The following is a 24,528-nucleotide window of genomic DNA, read 5'->3' on the forward strand; positions in this document are numbered from 1 at the left end:
TCATGGGGACCCAGGGCTCAGACCCTGCAGGTGAGCGCAGTCACTTTTCTCCCACGTCTGCTCCATCCTGGATGACATGGCTTTTACCCCAGCCTCCAAGTTCTGTCTTTTTCTACTTGCTCTGTCTCCACAGGTCTTCCTGACCTGGCTCATCTCCTTGTCCCTTTTTGCAACATCTGACCCCAGTCTTGCGTACCCTGGGAGTTTCTCTTAACCTGCTTTGCCAGGGATCCCCACCCCTCCTGGGGACATCAAGTCTGCTTGATTCTCCTTCCCTCATTGTGACTGTGGAGAGTCAGGGTGCGGCAAGGGGGAAGGAAGCTGAGAGGTGGGTGTTGAGCGCCTTCCCTACCTCCAGTCCTACTACTGGCCACCCTCCAGACATTGTCTCCCAGGGCCTGAGCTGCCAGCAAGGCAGCATTCAAGTTGTTTGTGGAGATGTGGTGGGAAAGGGGAGGGTATCAGGCACAGACACTTTTTTAAAAGCAAGAAGCAACAGATTCCTCCAAATGGTTTGAGTACATCAATGAAATCCCTGCATAGACTCTGCTCCCTGAGCAGACGTGCCAAGGCTGGTAACTCTGCCCCTGATGCCCCCAATGAGTCACTTGAAGCCTTCTGTGTGCACTGTGCCAGGACTGACCTAGGGAATCCTGCTCCTGTCAGAATCCCTGATTTGCAGTCCAAGTATATCAATTTATATTCCAGAAAACAAGGGGTCAGGTACAACTGCATCCATGATTTCAAGGGCCCAAAGAGTCCCAAAGCTCCTGGTCTTGGTTTCAGGACCCTACCAGGAACACAGGGATCAAACATCTTCTTTAAACTTCTCCATTAAATGCATCCTCTTCCAGGAAGGCAGGCAGGGCCCAGTGCCTATCGAGTCCCACAATTTGCCAACCTAGTTCCACAATTCCAAGTCCCACTCTCCAGAATAGGAGGACCGCATACTTAGCACCCCTTTAATCCTGGTGGCTCCTTCAAATTTCCCAACCTATCCAATTGGAAAGACACTAGTGATGCAAAAGGCAAGGTGAACAGGGGCTACAAAGTTGTGGCTTTGCTTTTTACCCACAAGGGAAGGTCTGGATGATGGGATCTTGGGGAGAAAGGGGTGGATTGAGCCTTCTCACTCAAATGGTAGTTCCCCAGAGAAAGGAAGGGCCAGAGGGGTTGCTGTCTCCTGCTGTGAAATAACGGTAAAGAAGGAGCGCTTGGGAGGGTGTGAAGGTGTGAACTAATATTTACTTCATGCCCACCAGGTACCAAAGGTTTGAGGGGAGCAGACTTATGATAGGTGAAACAGAAGAATACAAAGCAAAAAAGAGGGACTTTACTCTTCAGTCCTCTCTTACGTCTTTGAGTCTCAAAGTGCTAATGTTGGTTCCCTTCTAAACGGAGTTTTGTTTGGGAACGATCATAACCATATGCCTGAGATCATCATCATCATTAGAGAAAGAGGGAAAATGAAGTGAGAAATGAAGGCTGGGAAGATTACTAGAATCCCTAGAGTACGCCGTACCACCCTGCAACTGCCATCCCCTCCATTTTGGAGATCTCCGTATCCCTGCCTCTGCAGGACTCACCCATATGCTGCTGTGTGCTTGCCATCTGCCCAGCTCAACCTACGAGTTGCTGACTTGTTTCAATGACTGTCACCATGTGGCTCCAGCCTCTCTACGTTAACACCAACTGAAACCGTATCACTCCTGGTTCCTCTTCTGCATTTGCTTTTTCCTGAAATCAGCCTGTAACATTCCAACCCAGTCTCACCTATTGAAGATTCCACCCTTTAAAACCTTCTCTTGACGCATTTCAGATCTCCTGGAACAGAAGCATCTCTCTCATGCTACTTTGCTTTATGAAGTACCTTTATGGTACTTTTAACATACTTTATAAAGTACCTTTATAGTACTTTTTATTAGTTGTGACCTACCAGTTTCTATACCACATACTGTTCTCCTTCTGCCACCATACCGGCCCATGCTCCTATCCTTCTTCACCTGTGTGCCTATTAGCACACACGCGTGCACTGTTTCACCCAGCTTAGGAGTAATCCATGCTTGACATCTCCATTGTCTTTGCTTCCATTTTCTTCTATATCTGTTCCAGATACTGTCCCCCACCACTCTACTGATGGCCCATCAAGGTCATCAGTGACCTCCGTGTTCTTTGCTAATTTTTCATCTCCCAACCTCATGATGGGGTCTGTGGGTCTCTTCTGTCAATAATCAATCCTAGTGATCCTACTCAGCTTCGTGTTCCTAAATATTAAATGTAAATGTCCTGTCCAGACCTCCTTCTCTGAATGCCAGACTCGTATCTAACCACCTAATGTACAACTCTAGAATCTGACACAGTCTTACACGTGGTATGTTCAACATGGAGCTCCTGCTCCCCTCCCACACCTGTTCCCGTCACAGCCTTCACAACCTTATCAGTCAAAAATCTTGGAGTCATCTTTGACTCCTCTCTCTCACACACATTCTACATGTGTCAGCACTTCCGCTGGCTCCACTTCCAGACTTGATTACTCAGTCTCCTAACTGGCCCCTCTGCTTCCATCCTGGGCCCTCTATAGGTTATTCTCAAATCAATTGCCAGAGTTATCCTGATGGCAGGCTGACTCAGAACATCTTATATCCTCTGCCAAAATCCCTTCCATGGATTCTGCTCAGTAAAAGTTGAAGGAAATCTGCCCCCACCCAATCCCACCACCTCTGTTATTTCCTATTACTCTCCCCCTTGCTCCCTCTGCTCCAGCCACACTGGGCTCCTTGTTGGTCCTCCAACACATCAGGCATCTGCAGACCCTTTCCACTGCATGGAAGGCCATTCTTCCCCCATGCAGGTATATGGGTTGCACATTTCAAATATTTATGCAAGAGTAACTTCAGTGAAACCTAAACCTGTGACCAGCACCACATTCCCTCTGCCCCAAACTGCTGCCCCTTTACTCTCCTTCTCTTCTCCATAGTGCTACACACACACACACACACACATCCTTTTGCCACCTGCCAGAAACTCCACAAGGGAAGGGATTTTGGTTTGTATTATTCTCTGATGCACTCCCAACAAGCAGGTCATCACCTGGCAAACCAAAGAGGCATAGTGAATATTTGCTGATAAGCCTGTAAGGGTCATACCTTGTTCTGCTTTATAAACCCTGCAAGAATTTTTACATGGTTGAAAGTAGGCACAAGAACTTGCATTTGGTTAAGCTTTTAAAAGTGCATTGAAAACACCACCTCAAAATAAGAGTCACATCACTGCTTAAAATGGGAAGTTTTATTAAGATTTTTCCTCAATAGGAACAGCCAAGCCCATGCTTCTTAAGAGAAGCGATCAGCAGGAAATGCATGTCACACCTTGGGCCCAGAACCACAGGAAACTTCTGAACAAGCTCTTGTTGATGTCTGCAAAATAGAATTCATGCTGTCTCCCAGAAAACAGAACTAGGCACCCAGTTCAAAGTCTCCAACTGTTCTCAACAAGAATATTTAAGCAAGATATGGCATTAGATGAATGGACTATATATTCAACAAACCCAAGATGAAGCTGTAGTAAGAAAAATCCATGTTGAACGCAATGTCGATACTACATTTTCAAAAATAATTTTCATTTTTTACATTTTTGGAGAATAGAAATGCTAAAAGTTGGGTGGCCAGACTGCCTCAAAGCTCACATTCATTTCCTTCCCAGCAAGATGGGCTCTTTCCAGACCCTGAACAAGCAACCAAACCACTCTTCCCTTTCAAGTCTGGAGCTGAGTCAAGAAGGGCTATTTTATTTTAACACACATTTAAGTAGCACCTTAAATAAGTACAAGACCCAAATAAAACAAAGGTTTTGTTTCCTTCCTCCAAATACCTGACCAATTCTTCACACTTTGGTTTCACAACACACATATTTATGAGTGTATTTTACACCCTCTAACATTCTACTGATTGCTTACAAAGGAAAATACTAAGGTAATCTTTATATCTTTCTGTCCCTCAGTCCTGAAAACAAAAATTGGATCATGAGCTAACAAAGACATATGTACCTATGAGGATAATGAGGCAAAAATTTGAAATTGGGAGGTCCAGAAAATGAAGAATGTTCATATGTGGAAAAAAACAGTCCCAGGCCAAGACATATGTACCGATGAGGATAATGAGGCAAAATATTTGCAATTGGGAGGTTCAGAAAATGAAGAATGTCCATATGTGGAAAAAAACAGTCCCAGGCCAAGTATCTCATTTTAATAAAGTTGGTAATAAAGATTAGTATATTCCCAAGGAGTAACTTTTTCCAAGTATATTCTAACTTCTAAGAAGCATACTGTTTCACCAAGGAGTAAAAGGCACCAGTTATGATGGCAAATTAAGGTGCAAGAGATCAGTTCAAAGTTGTAGGGGAAGAGAGTAATACCACTATCCATCTCGAAACATTTCTAAGAGAATTTACCCTGTGGACACACTAGTGAATTACTATTCATATCTCAGATGAATTTCTTATATCTTCTTTGTCCAATTAAAAACTCATGAGGGAAGGCATTTTATTGCCTCTTGGTGAGGCACGCAGTGTTTATAGAATAGATGGCTTTAATATATACTTTTAATTCAATGCTGGCAGAAGCGTTAACTGATACTGAAGCTCCCCCTGGTGGAGGGTAAAATTATAGATAACATATTTATTGTTAAGTTTTTAAAACTATGATTGGGGCACTACTAAGCCATTCAAGTTGTTTGTATTCAAAGTGGGAAAGAGCAAACAATCAACTATGACATCAAGTCTCCTTTAAATCATAATATTACTCATATAACCAAAGTTATTATACTTAAATAGCCATAAATACTAATATGCTATCAGTTCTTGAATATTTACCATATGAGATTCATATAATATCCTTGAGGACTTTTAAATTTTATGCTATAAAAATACACCACTATTTTCAGGTACCCTCCCTTATGGAACCAAGACTAAGGACTCCACATAGAGACATTATAAAAGCACACCTCTCTCATTTTCTGACAGGATACCTTTCCCTCTTGCTCAGCAATGGCAGATTTCTTTCGAATAGCGATGCATACCTCTGATTTTAGCTGGTCCTGCTCTGTACACTACTGTGTGCCAGAAGGGCATTTTTCTTCACAATTCTACCTTTATCCCAAGTGGACTGTATAAGATGTAACAAATCCAGTACCTGTCATGTTCTAAAACAGAGGACATGGAGTTCACGCTACTCCTTAAGCAGACTGGAACTTGGGAGTTATTTAAAATAATTCCTACTTAATCTGGCAAATAACTATACAATCTGTGTAACAGGTAATATCTAGAAATGTTTGCTCGCTTATGAGATGTTTGTCTATGATTTTAAGTCCAAAGGAATGTTTGAGAGGTGTGTTTTAAAGAAGAACGACTTTAGAGGACCTTAAAATATGCCACACTGACCTGGACAGACCGGCCCTAATGCTTCGCTTATTTTTCAAATTTATTGCATTTAGGAGATTTTGGCCCCTCAGTCCCAGACATATGTATAACTGGATCAGCAGAAGGTAAGTATTAGGTAACTAAGTTTATTAGAAACTTAAAAGAATACAATTTCCAAAAAAATTTTTTACAATATTTTAACATTTTCTCAGGTTGGTCAGAACTTACATTTGAAACTTGATCTTGAAATGTCAATTTAGTAACTGATGGGGCTGACCACACTCCTGGAAAGTCTCAGCAAGGCGTGAACACTACTTCACACCCAGTTGCAATGAGACAGCGTCTAGATCCCTGAGCAATGATTTAGACTTTCTAGGACTGGTCTCCTTGATATTCAGTAACAAGGCACAGGGTTTCCCAAGCTTCTTTCCTTCTCCAGTACTTAAGTGGCTAATGAGCTGTTTGGCTCTACTTCATGGCATACATAAGTCATATCACTCTAGGTCCATGATCTACTTAAGCCCCAACTTCTGCAAAAAATGGAAAAAAACTGGGAAGGAAAAGAAAAGCACCACTATATAGCCAGCTAAAAATTTTAACTTAGCAACCTTTTCCATATGACCACCACTATACTGCTTCTTACACAGCTGAAGAAAAAGCAACTGACACATCCTTTATATGCTTTTTCACTTTCACCCACTTTTCTTAGATACTTCAATCTACAATACTATGAAGCAAATCTGAAAAATTTTACATAACATTTCATGGTGGACTTATACTCAACAAATTAACAATGGCAAAAGGATTTCCTTGATGAAATTACAAGCTGGGGAAGACTGGAAGTAGTAAAAGTTAAACCCTGATACAGTGTTAAACTTATCTTTTTACATATAAAAATAATACACAGTGGGATATTTTATTCAATAAGATACAATCTTTAAGATCAAGAGAGAATATACAAAACTATTGTATGTAGTATGATGTATTTCACTGTATAATAGGAATAAATATTATAGAACAGAAAGTGCGAGGTCTGCTCATAGAGAAATCACCACTTACTTAGGGGTTTAAAGCCAAGTGCTCTGCAGGTACCAGTCAGAAAGGAGCTACTGCTGCATTTAAAACAATGTGGTCATTATAAAATAAAGCCCTTAAATCTATAAACAATAACAAAACACACAAACCAAATGAAAATGTACTAAAATTTAATCATCCATAAAAGCTGTAATTTAATCTGACAGTAAAACACAAGAAGCGATATTAGAGTGGGTTTAGTCTATTATAGATTTCAGCTTTGAAAGCCATAGAAATCAGTATCCCAGTTTTTTCCCTATAAAAGACCCATTTTTCCAAAGCATTATGCACAAACAATTTTAATTAGAATATAATGACAGAATGATATTTCATAATTTTTTAAATATAAAATGAAGTCAATGACTCAAAAAAGTTATCTGCTGCAATGAGTTTGAGGGGAAATTTTTTCATAATCTATACCATTACAGATAAAGTATAATGGTTCAACTTTTAGTGCTTGACAGGGAGGAAACATGATAAAAAGGTCAATATGAAATCATTTGATTATAGTAGCAATATCTAACATTTGAAATGCATCCATGCTCTTTTGTATAATCATATTAGAGTCAAGTATATTTATTTTCACATCTGTTATAACTGCTATTGCAAAGGAGAAATACTATTGTCTTATTTTCCAAGAGATATACACAGAGCAATTCTTTTCTCCAGGGAACTTGTGCAAACCAATATAAGATCTAAATTCTTCACATAATATATAAAACAGGAGAAGCCTCTTCAGATTTATTTTTTGAAGTATGGAATGCTGGCACTTTCCAATTAGGCAACAGTTCTTCATTCCTGTAATCTAGAACATCGAATAGATACAGATATATATATACATATATATATATATATTTATATGTATGTTTAATCTCAATGTCAGAACATGATAGTAAATAGATATCTAGTATTATAGAAAGAAATGTTTTTAGCTGATCATTAGATAACTAAATATATTAAACAGATATAGTAACAAGGTTATTTTAAACTCTCTTTAAAATGTTTTTAAAAACAGTTTTATTGTATTTCGTGTTTCACAATGTATCCAGCAGTCCTGTCTGTACAGAGGAAAACAGTGATGATTTCCACCCCATTATCACCTTATTTTTAAAAGTTCCTTTTCTACTAAGAAAACAACTCATGGCTGCATCAACTTTCCATGGAAAATTCTTTAATTCAACCATTTTATGGTTATTATATTAGAGCTGTAAGTATTACTAAGTGTTAGCCGTTCAGTCATGTCCATCTCTTTGAGACCCCATGGACAGTAGCCCGTCAGGTTCCTCTGTTCATGGAATTCTCAAGGCAAGAATACTAGAGTGGGTATGGAGTGTTTAGCCATTCCCTTCTCCAGGGGATCTTCCCAACCCAAGGATTGAACCTGGGTATCCTGCATTGCAGGCAGATTCTTTACCATCTGAAGTACCAGGGAACTCCATATTAGGGTTACCTCTTCCAATTTAGGCTAGGTCAAAAAGAGATAATACAGAAATAGCTGATGCCTGTTTTCAAGGGCAGAAAATTCAAAGTAAGGATTACTATTCAGCAGAAAAAAATTAGGTTAAAGGAGTAATTTCCTGAAGATGAATTTCTTTCCTCCATTTTCAAAAGTAGGACATATTAGAAAAAGACTAACATGTTTCAATATGATTTTGCCTAATGGCTAAGGCTAGATAAGTTGCCCTTAAGGTTCACATACCCTTTCTAAAAACACTTAAGAGTTGCTGTTTAAATTTATTCTGTATCTCAGTACCTTTTAAATGGGATCAACATGGCACTTCAAGCCTATAGCTCTGCAAAGTATTCTGATTACTAAGTGACCTACTATTTGGTATTATCAAATAGGCACAGAGGTCCTGGGTAACATTAAATATATTGAAGGCTGAATTACCTATCAGAGTCTAAGAATTTATGCAACCAGGATGAAAGTCTTATTTCTAGATTTAAGTCAAGATTTCTTTCCTCTAAGGTAAACTCACAGTAATACACTGTAGTGTGTGTATGAATGAATATTCACAATAGGCCAGAAGATGGCACCTCTTCCTTTAAACATAAGCTAAAAGGACATTTTCAGAGAACTGGAAATTCAGTGAGAGTCAGCTCAGATAATGATAAAAATGAGGCAGTCATATAAAAGAGTTAAATACATTTCAGAACAGGAACTGGAATTTGGAGTTCTCTTTTCTTTTTACCTTTGTACCCTTCCCTAAAGAAATGCAAATAGCAGCAATTTTATCAATAATCCTCTTCAGAGAGCTGATGATTCATAGCTACTGACTCAAGATTTCACTAAAAGCCTAAAGCAACCATGCGGCCAGAAGCTGTTTTTCCAAAGTCTGACTACCAGAGGCAACCTAGGAACTTTTCCGCTTTCCCTCTACTTTATTTCAAAAGGGGGCATAATTACTCAGTTGTTTCCCCTAAGAGAAATTTGTTCATATCTCTAAGGAAGCACATATTAGTTAATTTGGTACTCTGGAAGAGGTAATCTACTAAATGGACCCAAGGGACTTACAAGAGTTAGCACAACCAACTCTCAAGTGGGGAGCAACTGACTTTCCTCTAAGTGGACCAAGTTTAGTAACAGTCCCATAATTAGCATCAAATTACATCATAAACCCACTTCATGAAAATATTCTTTCATGGTATGGACATGAGTTTGAGTAAACTCCAGGAGTTGGTGATTGACAGGGAGGCCTGGCATGCTGCAGTCCATGGGGTTGCAAAGAGTCAGATACGACTGAGTGACTGAACTGAACTGAATGTTTAGAGTTGAAGAACATAAGCAGAAACTGTTCAGGGGATTTAAGTATATAATTAAAGACAAACAAACAAATGGCCCCACACAGCCTGGTTTCTCACTTGATAGGCAGCTTCAATGCTGTCACTAATTTCTCTCCAATGGGTTCACTTAATGAAAACTTAAGTGCTACTTAAAATCAACTACTACTCAGAGACCTACAGAAGAAACATTTGAAAGAAGTCAACCCATCCCTGAGAGGAAATAACTACTAAAACTATACTGACATACCATCACACCCAGCAGAACTGCTCAAGTTCCAAGAACTGGCAATACTAAATTTTGAAAGGATGTGGAATTCATAAACTGCTAGTATGTGTGTAAACTGGTACAACTACTTTGAAAGACTTAAGTTTCCACTAAAGCTAACCACACATACAGTGTACTGTCTGGTCACTCAATTCCTACATACAGAAATGCATATGCATATACGTATATGTGCATAAAGACTTGTACAAGCAAGTGCACAGGAATCACACTTGTTCCTGAGAAGAACTCAAATGTCCATCAATAGCAGAATACATAAATATACTGCTAGTGTAGTCATACAACAGAAATAAACTACTGCTATATGCAACAAGGATTAGTCTTAGAAACACTTTTGAGTGAAACAAGCCAGACATAAAATAGCACATTATATGCTTTTGTTTCTGCTTCATTCAAAGAGGGGCAAAACTCACTTTTTCCCAGATGAACCACTGTTCCACTTCAATTCAGTATGAATTTGGGTGTGACCTTGGAAGGCTTTCCATCTATTCAACCACTATTTTTTGAATACCCATTCTATACTAGGTACTGGGGATGCTTTGGAGCAAAACAGATATGATTCCTGCCCTCCCTCAGAGAGCCTAGACCCTCACTGAGAAAAAGACAAATTTTCCAACAGATGAACGTATCTACAAGTTATATAACACATTTACATTTACAAATTACAGAAGCCTGGAAATACCCCAATAGGTGAAGTGGGAAGTGGTTAATGGTGGGGAAAGCCCAACCTAAGAGGCTGAGAAAGGTGTTTGTTCTGCTTTTAGCACCTTACCTGGCTCAGAGCTGCTGCTTACTGTGGGTCTAAAGCAGCAGACACGATTTCTTTTTAGGCTTCTTCTTTTCCACTGGTGTTTTTCTATTTATCTGTCTGACCAGGTCATAAAATATCTAAATAAAAGCAAGAAAAAAGTAGTACTTATTCAAACAATATTTGAGACCTTTTTCCATAAAACAATCTCGATTCTGTTAAATATTTTTCTGCTCTTGGGTCTGTATTTCGTCGCTTATCAGCAGGTCTCAGACACTCCAGCTGATTTTCAGTCAGGGTAAGGCAGGACTTATCTATTTACAATGAAAGAAATACATTTGTTCTTAGATACTCAATAACAAGTTAATAAAAAGAATTAGTAGTGAAGAAATAAGAGAAATCACATTCTTCACGGAATCTTCTATGCTTCAAAAACCTAATTATACTTGTTTTATTTTTTAAAAATTTCAAACTTATAGAAAAGGTGCAAGATTAGCACCAAGAACTTAAGTATTTTCTTCACCCATGTTCACCAATTAGTAACATTCTGCCAAGTGTATATTTTTCCAAAGAGGAAATGCAGATGTCCAACAGGCACATAAAAAGATGCACAACATTGCTAATCACAGGGAAATGCAAACTAAAATGGCAACAAGACACCACCTCACATCTCTCAGAATGGCAAGCATCAAAAGGAATACAAATAACAAATGTTGGTGAGGATGTAAAGAAAAGGGAACGCTCATATATTGTTGGTGGGAATGTAAATTGGTGCAGCCACTCTGGAAAACAGTATAGAGGTTTCATAAAAAACTAAAAACAGAATTATCATATGACCCAGCAATTCCACTCCTGGGCACATATCCAATGAAAAACACTGATTTGAAAAGGTACATGCCCACCCATGTTCATAGCAGCATTATTTACAAGTGCAAGATATGGAAGTGTCTACCAACAGATGAATGGATAAAGAAGATGTAGTGTACATACACAATGGAATACGACTCATCATGGGCTTAGTTGCTCAGTCGTGTCTGACTGACTCTTTGTGACCCCATAGACTGCAGCCTGCCAGGCTCCTCTGTCCATGGGGATTCTCCAGGCAACAATACTGGAGTGGGTTGCCATGCCCTCCTCCAGGGGATCTTCCCAACCCAGGGATCAAACCCAGGTCTCCCACACTGCAGGCAGATTCTTTTACCTTCTGAGCCACCAGGGAAGCCCACTAATCATAATAAAGAATAATTAAATTTTGCCATTTACAACAATATGTATTAGACTTAGAGGGCATTAGGCTAAATGAAGTAAGTCAGACAGAGAAGACAAATATTGTGTAATATCACTTACATGAGGAATTTAAAAAATACAGCTAGTGAATAGAACAAAAAAAAACACAGACTCAGATGCAGAGAACAAACTAGTTGTTACCCATGAATAAAGAAGCCGGGAGAGGCCATATAAGGGTAGGGGGTTAAGAGACACAAACTATCAGGTATAAAATAAGCTATAAGGATTTATTATATAATACAGAGAATATAGCCAATATTTTGTAACTATAATAGAGTATAACCTTTAAAAATTATGAATCACTACACCATACACCTATAAAACATAATATTGTATAGCGAGCATGCTCAGTTGCTGTCATGTCTGACTCTCTGTGATTCCATGGACCAGCTCACAAGGCTTCTCTCTCCATGGGATTTTCTAGGCAAGAATACTGGATTGGGTTGCCATTTCCTATTCCAGGGATCTTCCTGACGCAGAGATTGAACCCACATTCTTGTGTCCCCTGCAGTGGCAGGTGGATTCTTTAGTACTCCTCCATCTGGGAAGCCCAATATTGTACAGCAACTAGGTGAAAATTGAAGTGTTAGTTGTTCAGTCGTGTCCAACTCTTTGCAACCTCATGGACTGTAGTCCACCAGGCTCCTCTGTCCATGGAATTCTCGAGGCAAGAATACTGAAGTGGACTGCCATTCCCTTCATGTCTCCTACACTGCAGGCAGATATTTTACTGTCTGAACCACCAAAGAAGCCCATACAGCAACTACACTATAAATTAAAAAAATAATTAATGGTCCCAAGATCACAAGCCTAAATTATTTGTTAAGGGGGTACCACTACCAAACAATTTATTCAAAGCTATAAAAGTGCTTCATTTATATTCTTTTCCTTCTGGTCCATCCTACTCAGTTCCATTTTCTTCAAACCATTTAATTCTATTATCTTATTTCTAAGAAAGCTGAAAACATAAGAGTTTATTAACAAAATGGTAGTTTCTGTTTCACACAACTCCAAAACCCTCCAAGAACTTAATATGCATAGTGAAAGTCACTCAGTCGTGTCCCATTCTTTGAGACCCAATGGACTACACAGCCCATGGAATTCTCCAGGTCAGAATACTGGAGTGGGTAGCCTTTCCTTTCTTCAGGGGATCTTCCCAACCCAGGGATAGAAGCCAGGTCTCCTGCATCACAGGCAGATTCTTTATCAGCTGAGCCACAAGGGAAGCCCATACTTATTATTATGCTTAATATGCATCAGATCAGATCAGATCAGATCAGTCGCTCAGTCGTGTCCGACTCTTTGCGACCCCGTGAATCGCAGCACATCAGGCCTCCCTGTCCATCACCAACTCCCAGAGTTCACTCAGACTCACGTCCATTGAGTCCATGATGCTATCCAGCCATCTCATCCTCTGTCGTCCCCTTCTCCTCCTGCCCGCAATCCCTCCCAGCATCAGAGTCTTTTCCAATGAGTCAACTCTTCACATGAGGTGGCCAAAGTACTGGAGTTTCAGCTTTAGCATCATTCCTTCCAAAGAAATCCCAGGACTGATCTCCTTCAGAATGGACTGGTTGGATCTCCTTGCAGTCCAAGGGACTCTCAAGAGTCTTCTCCAACACCACAGTTCAAAAGCATCAATTCTTCGGCGCTCAGCTTTCTTCACAGTCCAACTCTCATATCCATACATGACCACAGGAAAAACCATTGCCTTGAGTAGACGAACCTTTGTAGGCAAAGTAATGTCTCTGCTTTTGAATATGCTATCTAGGTTGGTCATAACTTTCCTTCCAAGGAGTAAGCGTCTTTTAATTTCATGGCTGCAGTCACCATCTGTAGTCATTTTGGAGCCCAGAAAAATAAAGTCTGACACTGTTTCCACTGTTTCCCATCTAGCCACAAACAAAATCTCATTAGTTCCTCAGCTTTAATACATGAGCTATAAAGTGAAAAATAACAAAAGGATAAACTAAAATAGTAAATTGATCAAAACAGCACATTTCTTCATGCTAGCCAGTCTGGGTTTCTGGTACTAAACAAAATGATAACTGGTTTTGTTGTATTATCCTCAAGGATTTCTTTGGCAAATGGTGCCTACCTCACAGTAGCAGCTGGTTCAGTGATGAGGGCAAGTTCAAACTATGGTTATTTGGTTAGATATGCTGAAAGTTCTCAGCCTAGATTCTTCCTCATCTTTCTGAACTATAGAAAAATCTAAAGGGAACACAGAATAATTTCTTAATCCCTCTGTCATTCCTCAATTGGGAGTCTTGATTCCAATGATTATTCTAGCATCAGCAAAGAACAATTAAGTCCTGATTAAGACTGATGTGATTCTGATACAGCTATATACTACTTTCAGAACACAACTTGTTCACAAAATGATGTGAAACAAGTTTTTAAAAATTATATATTCTACGATATAGACAGTAGAGAATTAAAGAGGGCAATTTAGTTAAGCAGAATGTCCCCAAACTTGAGACCAAGAGCTGAATTGTGTTAAAGTAGGATCCCTCTATCTTCAGGGACTCAGAGATCACATATGTATTTCCAAAATATTAGCTGTCTGAGAAACTATTAACTACCCATGAAACTCTATAGTTGGATTATCAGGCTATCAAGACAGAAATATTAAAAGAAACAAGTTATTATACTGTCAAGAATTTTTAGCATGACGTTTGTATGTTTTCCAAAAGAATAAAGAGCCTTAAACACCTAATGTATTTCATTTTGTTGTATCATTTTTCTATTTTTGTTTTAAAACATTTATGTCAACAGTCGACTTCAATGAGGCTACTGGTTTCCAATGCAGCAGGCCTCCGAGGGAGGGAGGCCATCCCAGAGGGAGGCTTAGCAGCACGTAAGTTCCCACAAACAGGTAATGCTTGAAAGGTAAGAAATGCCTCCTGTCCCCTCTGGTCCCTGGACCCTGGCCCAGCTCAGCTCTAGCTGGGCCCTATGAAATCTGTGGGTGGGTACCAGTGAGGATAACCACAAGGATGCAGGAACTAGATCCAATCATGCTGCAGATGCTGACCTGGCACTACTATTTCCTTAGCCAAGCTCATCTATCAAATCTTGTATTATCTCAAAGTTATCTCCTTGAGATAATTCTCAAAGAGTAAGACTAAACCAAAAATTAAAATTATGATTAGCCATGTTTTACAAGATAACATCTATGAAATCATAATTCTACAACAGGGAAAGCTGAAACAGGAAACATTTCACACTTCCTTTCATTACTTGGCAGTGAATTAGAAGTAAGTGTTGTTGAAGATCACAGCAGAACTTTTCCCCCATTGGTATGTTAACTTCTTTAGGGCATGACCAGTGTCTGTCCAGATGAGTGTTACTGGTGCCTAACACAGAGCCAGGCACACAGGGACATGATGAATACTCAGTGAATAAATAAAATCTGTGAATTTCTTATTTTTATGTATTTATTTAAGCTGGTTTTACCTAAGAAGCAAGCTTTGACATTCTTTATTTTTGTAAAACAGAGGATGTGTATCAAGCTTAAATTTTTTTCACACCACATGTTTAAAATAATTTGGTCATTGTCTATAACCATAAAAGAAAAAGAGACCAAAAGGACCAAAGGCTGGAGAGGAATGGCAAGCAAAAACACACAGAAGACTCTGACAACCCAACCCAGTCTTAACTTTCATCTATGTGGTGTGCTGAATTCTTAGTGACTGCCTGTGATCCTATAAATGGCAAAAGAAAGTGAAAGTGAAGTGGCTCAGTCATGGCCAACTCTTCGTGACCCCCATGGACTGTAGCCTACCAGGCTCCTCCGTCCATGGGATTTTCCAGGCAAGAGTACTGGAGTGGGTTGCCATTTCCTTCTCCAGGGGATCTTCCCGACCCAGGGATCAAACCCGGGTCTCCCGCCTTGTAGGCAGACGCTTTTACCATCTGAGCCACCAGGGAAGTCCTAAAAATAAATGGCAAGCACACTGGCAAATGAGAACGTTTGCTCTACTAGGAAAGGAAAGAAGTCTATTTCATTTTTTTGTTTGTTTTAAAGCCTGATGTTAAAATTAACAAAAGCAAGGGAACCTCTTAATATTTCGCTTGCATGTGGTGGTGGCAGTTGGGAACTGCACTCATCTTTTAGGGATCCAGTAAACCATTGGCCCTTTACACTCAGGCAGACAAGCTCACTTGTTAAGCATTCCTGTCCCCAGCTGTGTTCTCAGGATAGCGGAATGCTTAAGTCATGGACAGAAAAAAGCCTTGTACACCTGCTCTAACAGGCCTAAAAGACAGAGTGAATTATAGCTCTGTATCCATCCACTCACACAGATTCTTCGAGTCATATACCAAAGGGAAGCACGACTCAAATTACACGACGTCTTTCTGTACAACATAAGTTCATTATAGTAACTACCTTGATTTCTGTATTTTTCTACTGAATTTTACAACCTGTTTACACACATCTGCATAGCTAACTGCTGTAAGACAAGGGTGATATGCCAATTTTCACACACCACTTTCTGGTGTGTCATTTAGAGGCTTAGCAGGATTTAAAATACACTTTCTTTAACTTAAACTTCCCCTTTGCCGACAAGGTAAGTATATATGTTCTCATTATAGCCATCAAAGTGATTTTATACAGAGAAGGAATATAGTTTCTAGGAATTAGTGTTTTCCATAAACTGATGAAGATTGCTTAAAAGAACACTGCTTTTTCTTTTTAAAAAGTTGTTTTTGACTGTTAGCTTGAAAGAAGGGAAACTCAAAAGGCACTTATTTGTGCTGCCTCACAGCTGTTGGTTACCTCATTAACGTTGATCTTTGACTTTGCAGAAGATTCTAAAAAGGCACAGTTACACCACTGTCTTGCTAAATTCTGACCCTGTTCTTTGCCAACTACTCGCTCGTCTTCCAGGTCACACTTATTGCCAACCAAAATCATTGGAACCTGTGGAAAGGAAAAGACATATAATAAGCAACCAACATATTTGTTACTCAGCTTCTGATAAGCAAGCAACTACCCTCCACCAACTAAAATGTGTTAGGATTATTAGTTTCACCAAAGAAAAGTGAAAGTGAAAGTCACTCAGTCCTGTCAGACTCTTTGTGACCCCATGATGTAGCCTGCCAGGCTCCTCTGTCCATGGAATTTTCCAGGCCAGAATACTGGAGTGGGAGCCATTCCCTTCTCTAGGGATCTTCCCAACCTAGGGATTGAACCCAGGTCTTCCACAATGCAGGCAGATTCTTTACCATCTGAGCCAGGGAAGCCCATAAGCTTCACCAAGTGCTTTAAGAAAGGTGTATGTATGTGTGTTGGGGAGAAGATGCAAGGGGAAGAGACAGAAAAAAATGGACAAGATTCTACCACATTGATCTGCTAAAATCATTTTAAGAATATAATCCCAAAATTATTATGTGGACTCATGCTAATGGCTGAATTCCAAGTAGAAAAATATGAAGGAAAAGGAAATGCCTGCAATACAGAGAAGAACATACTCAATGGTCTGGGTGTGTGTTAAGTGCCTCAACTCACAGGACCAACAAACGTCAAAAACACAGCACAACCAACACAGTAATAAGTTTTACTTCTAGATCTGAAAACTAGCTTAGGTGAGACATGAAGAAACAGTAAGACTAAAAATAAAGCCACTGAGCAGCTATGTCTTCATCTATGATTTGATCTCTAGTTTATTACATGGGATAAAGAGATTAACATTATCAGAGTTCAGTGATTTGCATGTAATTGCCTATGAAAAAAGAACTCTCTTAGATGAATTAGTCATGGGAAGAAAGAGAACTATTCATTAGGTTATGGCTGGTCATGAGTCATATGGTGCAAACCCCTCCTGCCTACAATATCACCCAAAGTCATGGTGCTGAGCAGGTGCCTGTGTTCCCATCAATAATGAGTGAGAACACACAGAAACAGAAAGGAAGGTCCAGATGAAATTTTATACCCTAACTTACACAACTTTTGAAAAGGAACTTTGTAATTCAAAACGGAGACAAACATGTAAAATATAGATTTCATCTTTGCAAAAAGGCACGTTATACATCAAATAATTTTTCTAAAACAGTATATTTTACCACAATAAAAAATTAACATTAAAAAAAATCTAAAACAAAAATAATTATAAAAACTGAGTTAATTAAAATATTTAACATAATTCAAAGGAAATAACTAAGTAAAAACTGTACCGAGAGAATTTTAGAAATGGGAACAAAGCCTTATGGTTCTTGATAATGTTCTCTGAACACTGTTTTTGACATTAACTAACTGCCACCTTTCCAAGCAAAATCTGAGTCCCCCTTCTGCTACCAAGTACTCTTTGACTCTTCTTTTTTCACTACACTTGTGACCCATGTAGCACATGGTGGGTCATAAGTGCAGCGGAAAAAGAGGAACTTTACATACGTGTCCTTCATTTCATGTCCTTTCATTTCATTTCTAACCATCTCATCGGCATATCTGTTGTTGTTTAGTTGCTAAGTCGTGTCTGACTCTTGCAACTCCATGGACTGTTGCCTGCCAGGCTTCTCTGTCCATGCAATTTTCTAGGCAAGTGGAGTGGTTTGCCATTTCCTTCTCCAGGGGCTCTTCCTGACCCAGGGACTGAACCCGTGTCTCCTGCTTGGCAAGTGGATTCTATACCACTGAGCCACCTGGGACACCCTCTCAGTATATTATCTGCACGTAAATTTAGAAAGCTTAAAATTGTTTTTGGTTACCGGGCCTCTTTTAGGCACAAGGTAGATACCCTCCAAGTCCCTATTGATACAGAAAATGGATACTTTATATTTGGCCACAGAGAGATGGCAATACACCATATATAGAGAGAAATACTTACATCTTCTGTGTCCTTAACTCGTAAAATCTGTTCCCTCAGGTCTTGTAAGTCATTAAATGTGGACTGAGCGGTAATAGAATATACTAGTGCAAACCCTTGGCCATTCTTCATATACAAATCCCTCATTGCTGTAAATTGCTCCTATAATAAAAACATGCAATAAATTATAAATATGACTCCTTAAATGTACTGAATTGAAACAATAAAATGGAAACAATTTAAATCAGAATAACAACAAGTTAGCTACTGAATTCTTTATTACATGTTATAGTGACAGGGAACTCAAGACATGATACACAGCTTCTGGAAAATCTGAGGTGAATGTTCCTGTCTCCTATTTACCTGACTAAAAACAATAAACTGTAGAATTACAAGGGAAATATTAACCACTTTTTTTTTTGGCTGGGCTACTGTAGCATGCAGGTCTTAGTTCCCTGACCAGGGATTAAACCCATGCTACCTGCAGGGGGAGGGTGCAGTCTTAGCCACTGGACCACCAGGGAAGTCCTCACTTTAATTTGTTTTTGTGTGATTTAGAAAAACTGCATATAATTCTTTTATATATCCAGATTTTAATTAAATTATTTTGGTGCTACAAAAGATGATCTCCAAGGTAGTGTTTTCAGAAAAGTTCAAGGAGTAAACCCTGATGCCCTCCAACATTAACAGGTTGGGGAGATGAAGCCAAATCAGGAAAGGACTTGGAAACAATGAATGATACAAGGAGAAAACCAAGCAAGTATTGTTTCCTGGAAGTCAAATGAATAAAATTTTCACAGAGAAGGATAATGATCTACTCAATCAAAGGTTGCTGAAAAAGTCAAGGGAACTGAGGATATATGTGAGGGATGTATTCTGAATGACAGATCATGTGCTTGAAGCTATGTAAAGAGGGGCTTGAGGATATGAGGGATAATCAAAGATATTAGAATAAACAGACTGCAGATGCCAGAGAAGTTGAAGGGTTTGAAAGGAAGTGAGCTGGAGAAACAAGACGGTGAGTGAAGAGTAAGACACTTGAAAATGAAATTCAGGACGGTATTACGTTATTGGTTATCATACAGTCTAGGGTAAAGACCATGGGAATGAATGAATGAAGCAGAGTAGAGGTCAAGAAACTGACAAGCCAAGCTACTAAACCATCTCTATTACCCATACAGATTCTATTCGGATACCAAAATCACCAACACTTTGGACTAAAGCAGTGTTGGAGAAAGTGAGCAATCCTAAAGGAGAAAGAACTGATTTAGAATAAGACTAATGAGCATCAACTACTTTCCAACTTTTATGCAAGGCACTGGGGATAGACAAATATACAAAAAAATTATAACACAGCATGCTGACTGCTAGGATGGGAAAAATACAAGATATTTGAGAAAATAAGGGAGGATCTCTGCAGTGGAGGAAAACTTCCTTAATTTGGACAAGAGGAAGAAGAATGTCCTCACAGTTGTAGAAGCTGTGAAAGGAAGAAGTAGAAAGTTTTTTTTTTTAAGTTTTTTAACTGTTGGGGTCTTTGGAAACAATGGGGAATTATTGCTGATTCAGAAGCTAGGAAAATTGGGGGTTGGGGAAAGTGGCAAGAGGGAGAGACCTCAATTCAGCTGATACAAGGCTCCTGTTGGAATAAAGATCCATTTTCCCACAAAAGGACAGGAAAATATGGTATAATTTGTACTCTAATTGCTCCAGTATTTTCATGTTTTTTGATCTGAAATTTTCTCACCATTTATAAAATTATAATGGGGTATATTTGTGAATTTTAAAACAACTTAAAACATTTAAGAATGCCATTCATTTTAGAGCATTGCCTAACAGGAAAAGTCTATACATATGGAGAAAAAAAAAGAGAATCATTTAATGTGTGCATTTTTTGTGGCAGAATAAAACATCATTAATTAACAAAAAAACTTAAAAAGGTAATGAGTGCATTTTTTGTGGCAGAATAAAACATCATTAATTAACAAAAAAACTTAAAAAGGTAATGACAAGTGAAGATAATAAAATAAAAGCAAATACATAGAGTTCATTAACTATATTATAGGTATTTTGTGCCAAATGATTTATAGTCACCATCTCATTTGATCAGTGTTGTTGTTTAGTTGCTAAGTCACGTCCAACTGTCCTGCAACCCCACGGACTGCAGCCCACCAGGCTCCTCTGTCCATAGGATTTCCCAGCCAAGAATACTGGAGTGGGTTGCTGTTCAGTTCTTCGGGGGATCTTCCCGACCCAGGAACTAAACCTGAGTCTCCTGCACTGGCAGGTGCATTCTTCACCACTGAGTCACCAGGGAAGCCCCATTTGATCATTACAAGCACCCTATAATGTACTATCATCATTATACTCCTTTAAAGATATGAAAAATGAGGCTCGAAATAATCCTAAAGATTTTTGTCAGAAAACACTGCTACATCACTAGTCCCGTGAGATGTTAAAATGCTAATAAAAGGCAAAAACAATTTTTAAAATAAATGAATTACTATGGTATCAAGAGACAGTCTTATTTAAGCCCAGCGAAATACCTATCTTAACTAAAATTCTGGATTTAAAATACCTTAAATACCTTTTTTTTTAAAAGAGCAGTAATAGCATAACGCTCACCTCAATACAGGAAAAAAGAAACTCAACACACAGATTCTGTAGGTGAACTCAACATACAATTTAATAGTGATATGTGGGCATTAAGTACATCAAAGAGTTTAATGCACGTAAGAAAATGTAAGAAGTTTTACATTTAGAGACTTAAGTTCTTAATCAGAACAATTGTTTCTACTCAGAGGAATCAATCAGGTGACAAAAACCTGTTTACAAATTAAAATCTAACAAGAAAAAAGGAGAGAGAGAGAGAAAGAAACATCCTTACTGTTCCCGCTGTATCCAGGATTTCGAGCATACACTGTTGGCAGTCTACTTCAACTTGCTGTTGGGGTCGGGGTTGGGGGTGGAGAATAAAAAAGTAACATCAAAATGTCAGTCTGTTTTCCTCCCACCTCTTCACTCAAAGTTCCTATTAACAACTGGAAGCCTTTCTCTAGCAGTTTGCTGTATTGGTGGAGACCTAACTTGGTAGTATAATAAAGAATAGGAGGTCTCAAACACATTCTACCAGGACTGTTAATGCTGAGTTTAGATATTTTTCTGACCACCTTGAAATATGAGCATTGATTTCTGTTATTATTAGAAGGCAGTGGTCATATTCTGCAATTTAAGAAAAACAGCAATAAACAGGTATAGCTCTAAAAGGAAAAAAAACAGCAATAAAGTATGTATATTTATATTATCTTCAAAACAAGGCACAAAAGTACCAAGTAGCTCAAAATATAGCCAAGATTTGGGGGTAAAGAAAACTGACCACTTACCACATTCAAGTCGTCAAAGTTTTACTTAAATGTGCCCCCAATTTAATACAGAGTAAAATTTAAACTGAAGAGATAAAGGGAACACAATAACACTGAACTCATACAGTTTTCAAGACTTTAACAAAAAGGTACTTCTTTGGAAAAGCTGTGTGCATAAGGTGAAGTTTTATGTACTAAATTCTATTTTCCCAGGGTTTTACAGAAAAAGAGAAGGCTGGCCCAAAGAAAGTACCAACTATTAATGGTTTGGAAAATTTTTAATAAATATGGGATTAAGAAAAGTGCTTCAGCACTCAAGGTACAGATCTCTGTTTATAGTTGAAGCTTTAACCAGCAACTTATTTGGGGGAGATTTCAGTAATGCAACACTGTCTTCTAAAAATAAACTTGTTAACCTAAGGACTATTTTAAACTGCTTCTGTGTCAAATAAAGGATTGATGAAGAGGACCATGGGCAGTTCTACAAACTCACACTCCACCACTTATAGGACTAATGTGATAATAATCTGCACAATCTGTGAGGGGGCATGTTCAATGAATAATGGATTAGGTCTGTGGTTTCTCAATATATCACAATTTTGTTTCCAATTTGCAGATAATGAAACTGCTCTGCTGGTAGGCTTAATGAACTTAATTCAGCAAGAGTTACAGTACTATTTAAGGTAAATTCTAGAACATCTGACAACACAACCCTTTCTTATTTGTTGAAAGGCAGGTTTAATCTTTTGGATGGGGGCGCCTACCAGGCTTTCTTACAGCACTGTCTTTTCTACCCCATAACATACTTGGGAAATAAAATCATGAAAGTTCGCCACAATTCTAGCTAGTCTTATAATTAAATAAAACAGTACTTTTTGTCAAGACCAACTATTAAAATTTATTTTCCTTTTAAGTAAGTGTTATTTTTCAGAAAGTAGTTTTTGGTTCACAGCAAAACTGAGCAGCATATATCCCTTTCCTGCTCCTTGCTAGCCTCCTCCATAGCAGCACCCGACTTATATCGCAGTGGTACAAGTGGGAGGGTCAATGAACCTATATCTACATCAACACATTACCATGCAAAGTCCATGGTTAGCGGTTTTACTCTTGGTGTTGTGCTTTCTACAGGCTGGGATAAAAATGTACAGTGCCAGGTATCCACCCCTTACAGAATTATACAGAATCCAAATATAGAATTTTTTAAGTCTAAAGATGAAATATTTCTGAAGTTATTTAACTACATAAAAATAACTTTCAGTCACAGTATAACTTCAAGCATAAAGTGATCCTAATTTTAGTCCATAAAAAGAATTAAAAATATACCTAAAAAATATACTTATTTATATGCAATTTTTCTACATTCAGAAAATTCCCATCGTTAAATGCATACATTAAAGAACGATTAACAATCAGTAAGAACACAGAGCTCTCTATAGTTAAGCAATAGTCTGTCTTGGTGAAACTTTTTAAAATAGATACAGAGTATCTGTATCATTTCTCAAAACTATTTTCAAAAAAGCTATTCCATGGATACTTGTAAGCATGTGTATACAAGTTTCACGTTTACCTTTCTGTAGGAATCTTCTATCGTTGGGTCATATTTTTCAACAAAAATTCCCTGAACAAACTGAACTGTCTAGGAAAAAAAAAGCAGATAAAAGTTAAGGACTTAGAAGAAAAACCTGCCCGTCTTATAGGTCATTTAATGTCACAGAGTGGTAAAGATTAAGTGAAATTATGTGAAAACTCTGGGTGAACATGCAAATATAAAGTATCATTGTTTTTCCTTATAAGGACACATTCATAATTAATAATATATTTATGAAAGGAGGTGGTCATGTTAAAAACGGTCAGCTGACATTACACTGTTAAAATAATTACTATATTAAGTTTTAAAATACAACCAGGATACATATACATAAGGACATGGATTCTCATTCACTAAAATCTGAAAATTTATCAGTGTTTCCTATTACCCACCTTTATGTATCTATAGCAATTTTTATCTCATGCCCTCAAAGGATAGAGGCAAAAGTTATAAATTTTAAAAAGTTTTGAAACACGCTTTCTAATTGTGGGGGGAAAAAAAAGAGGGAATTAAAATTTATTGAGTGTATTAAATTTATAATCACAGTCACATATCATATTCACCCTTTTGCTATTGCTAAGTCACTTCAGTCGTGTCCGACTGTGTGTGACCCCATAGACGGCAGCCCACCAGGCTCCCCCGTCCCTGGGATTCTCCAGGCAAGAACACTGGAGTGGGTTGCCATTTCCTTCTCCAATGCATGAAAGTGAGAAGTGAAAGTGAAGTCGCTCAGTCGTGTCCGACTCTTAGCGACCCCATGGACTGCAGCCCACCAGGCTCCTCCATCCATGGGATTTTCCAGGCAAGAGTACTGGAGTGCCAGCTGAGATTCAAATGTCATTCACACTTCAACTAGCCAGTGAAATATTTTATACACTATTTTAGCTTGCACTAAATAGGTCAACTTGAATATGGTCAGCTTCAACTATCTGTAATAGTGGTTCCATCTCCTCAGCTCTCATTTACTCTTCAATCTACCCAGGATGGTTATGACATCATTCCTACTGAAGCTGCTTTGATAACAACCAGCTACCTCTGTGTTATGACTTCTGCACAGTCATGTAAAGGTACTCTTTATATCCAAGTATAAAGATACATTGTTCCATCCTGGATCCTTCAATCCTACCTACTCTTTCAAGGTTGAGAGGTACTCAGAGCACTGTCCTGACTTTTCTCTC

At 38.5% G+C, this 24,528-nt stretch overlaps 1 protein-coding gene across 3 annotated transcripts in view; it reads right to left on the reverse strand.

Moving 5' to 3' along the window:
* Nucleotides 1-3,268: 3,268 nt before the first annotated feature.
* The window catches only part of RAP1A (RAP1A, member of RAS oncogene family), an 85,894-nt gene continuing 64,634 nt past the window's right edge, over nucleotides 3,269-24,528 (reverse strand). For all 3 annotated transcript variants that reach the window (XM_061410837.1, XM_061410836.1, XM_061410839.1), the window contains 6 exons: nucleotides 23,330-23,398; nucleotides 21,288-21,344; nucleotides 18,422-18,562; nucleotides 16,375-16,518; nucleotides 10,329-10,444; nucleotides 3,269-7,294 (listed from right to left, as the gene is read on the reverse strand). In XM_061410837.1, the coding sequence (XP_061266821.1) occupies nucleotides 10,358-10,444; nucleotides 16,375-16,518; nucleotides 18,422-18,562; nucleotides 21,288-21,344; nucleotides 23,330-23,398 (498 nt within the window). In that variant the 3' untranslated portion in view covers nucleotides 3,269-7,294; nucleotides 10,329-10,357. The remainder of the gene's footprint in view (nucleotides 7,295-10,328; nucleotides 10,445-16,374; nucleotides 16,519-18,421; nucleotides 18,563-21,287; nucleotides 21,345-23,329; nucleotides 23,399-24,528) is intronic.

This window comes from Bos javanicus, chromosome 3 (assembly GCF_032452875.1).
Source record: "Bos javanicus breed banteng chromosome 3, ARS-OSU_banteng_1.0, whole genome shotgun sequence".
Taxonomy (NCBI): Eukaryota; Metazoa; Chordata; class Mammalia; order Artiodactyla; family Bovidae; genus Bos; species Bos javanicus.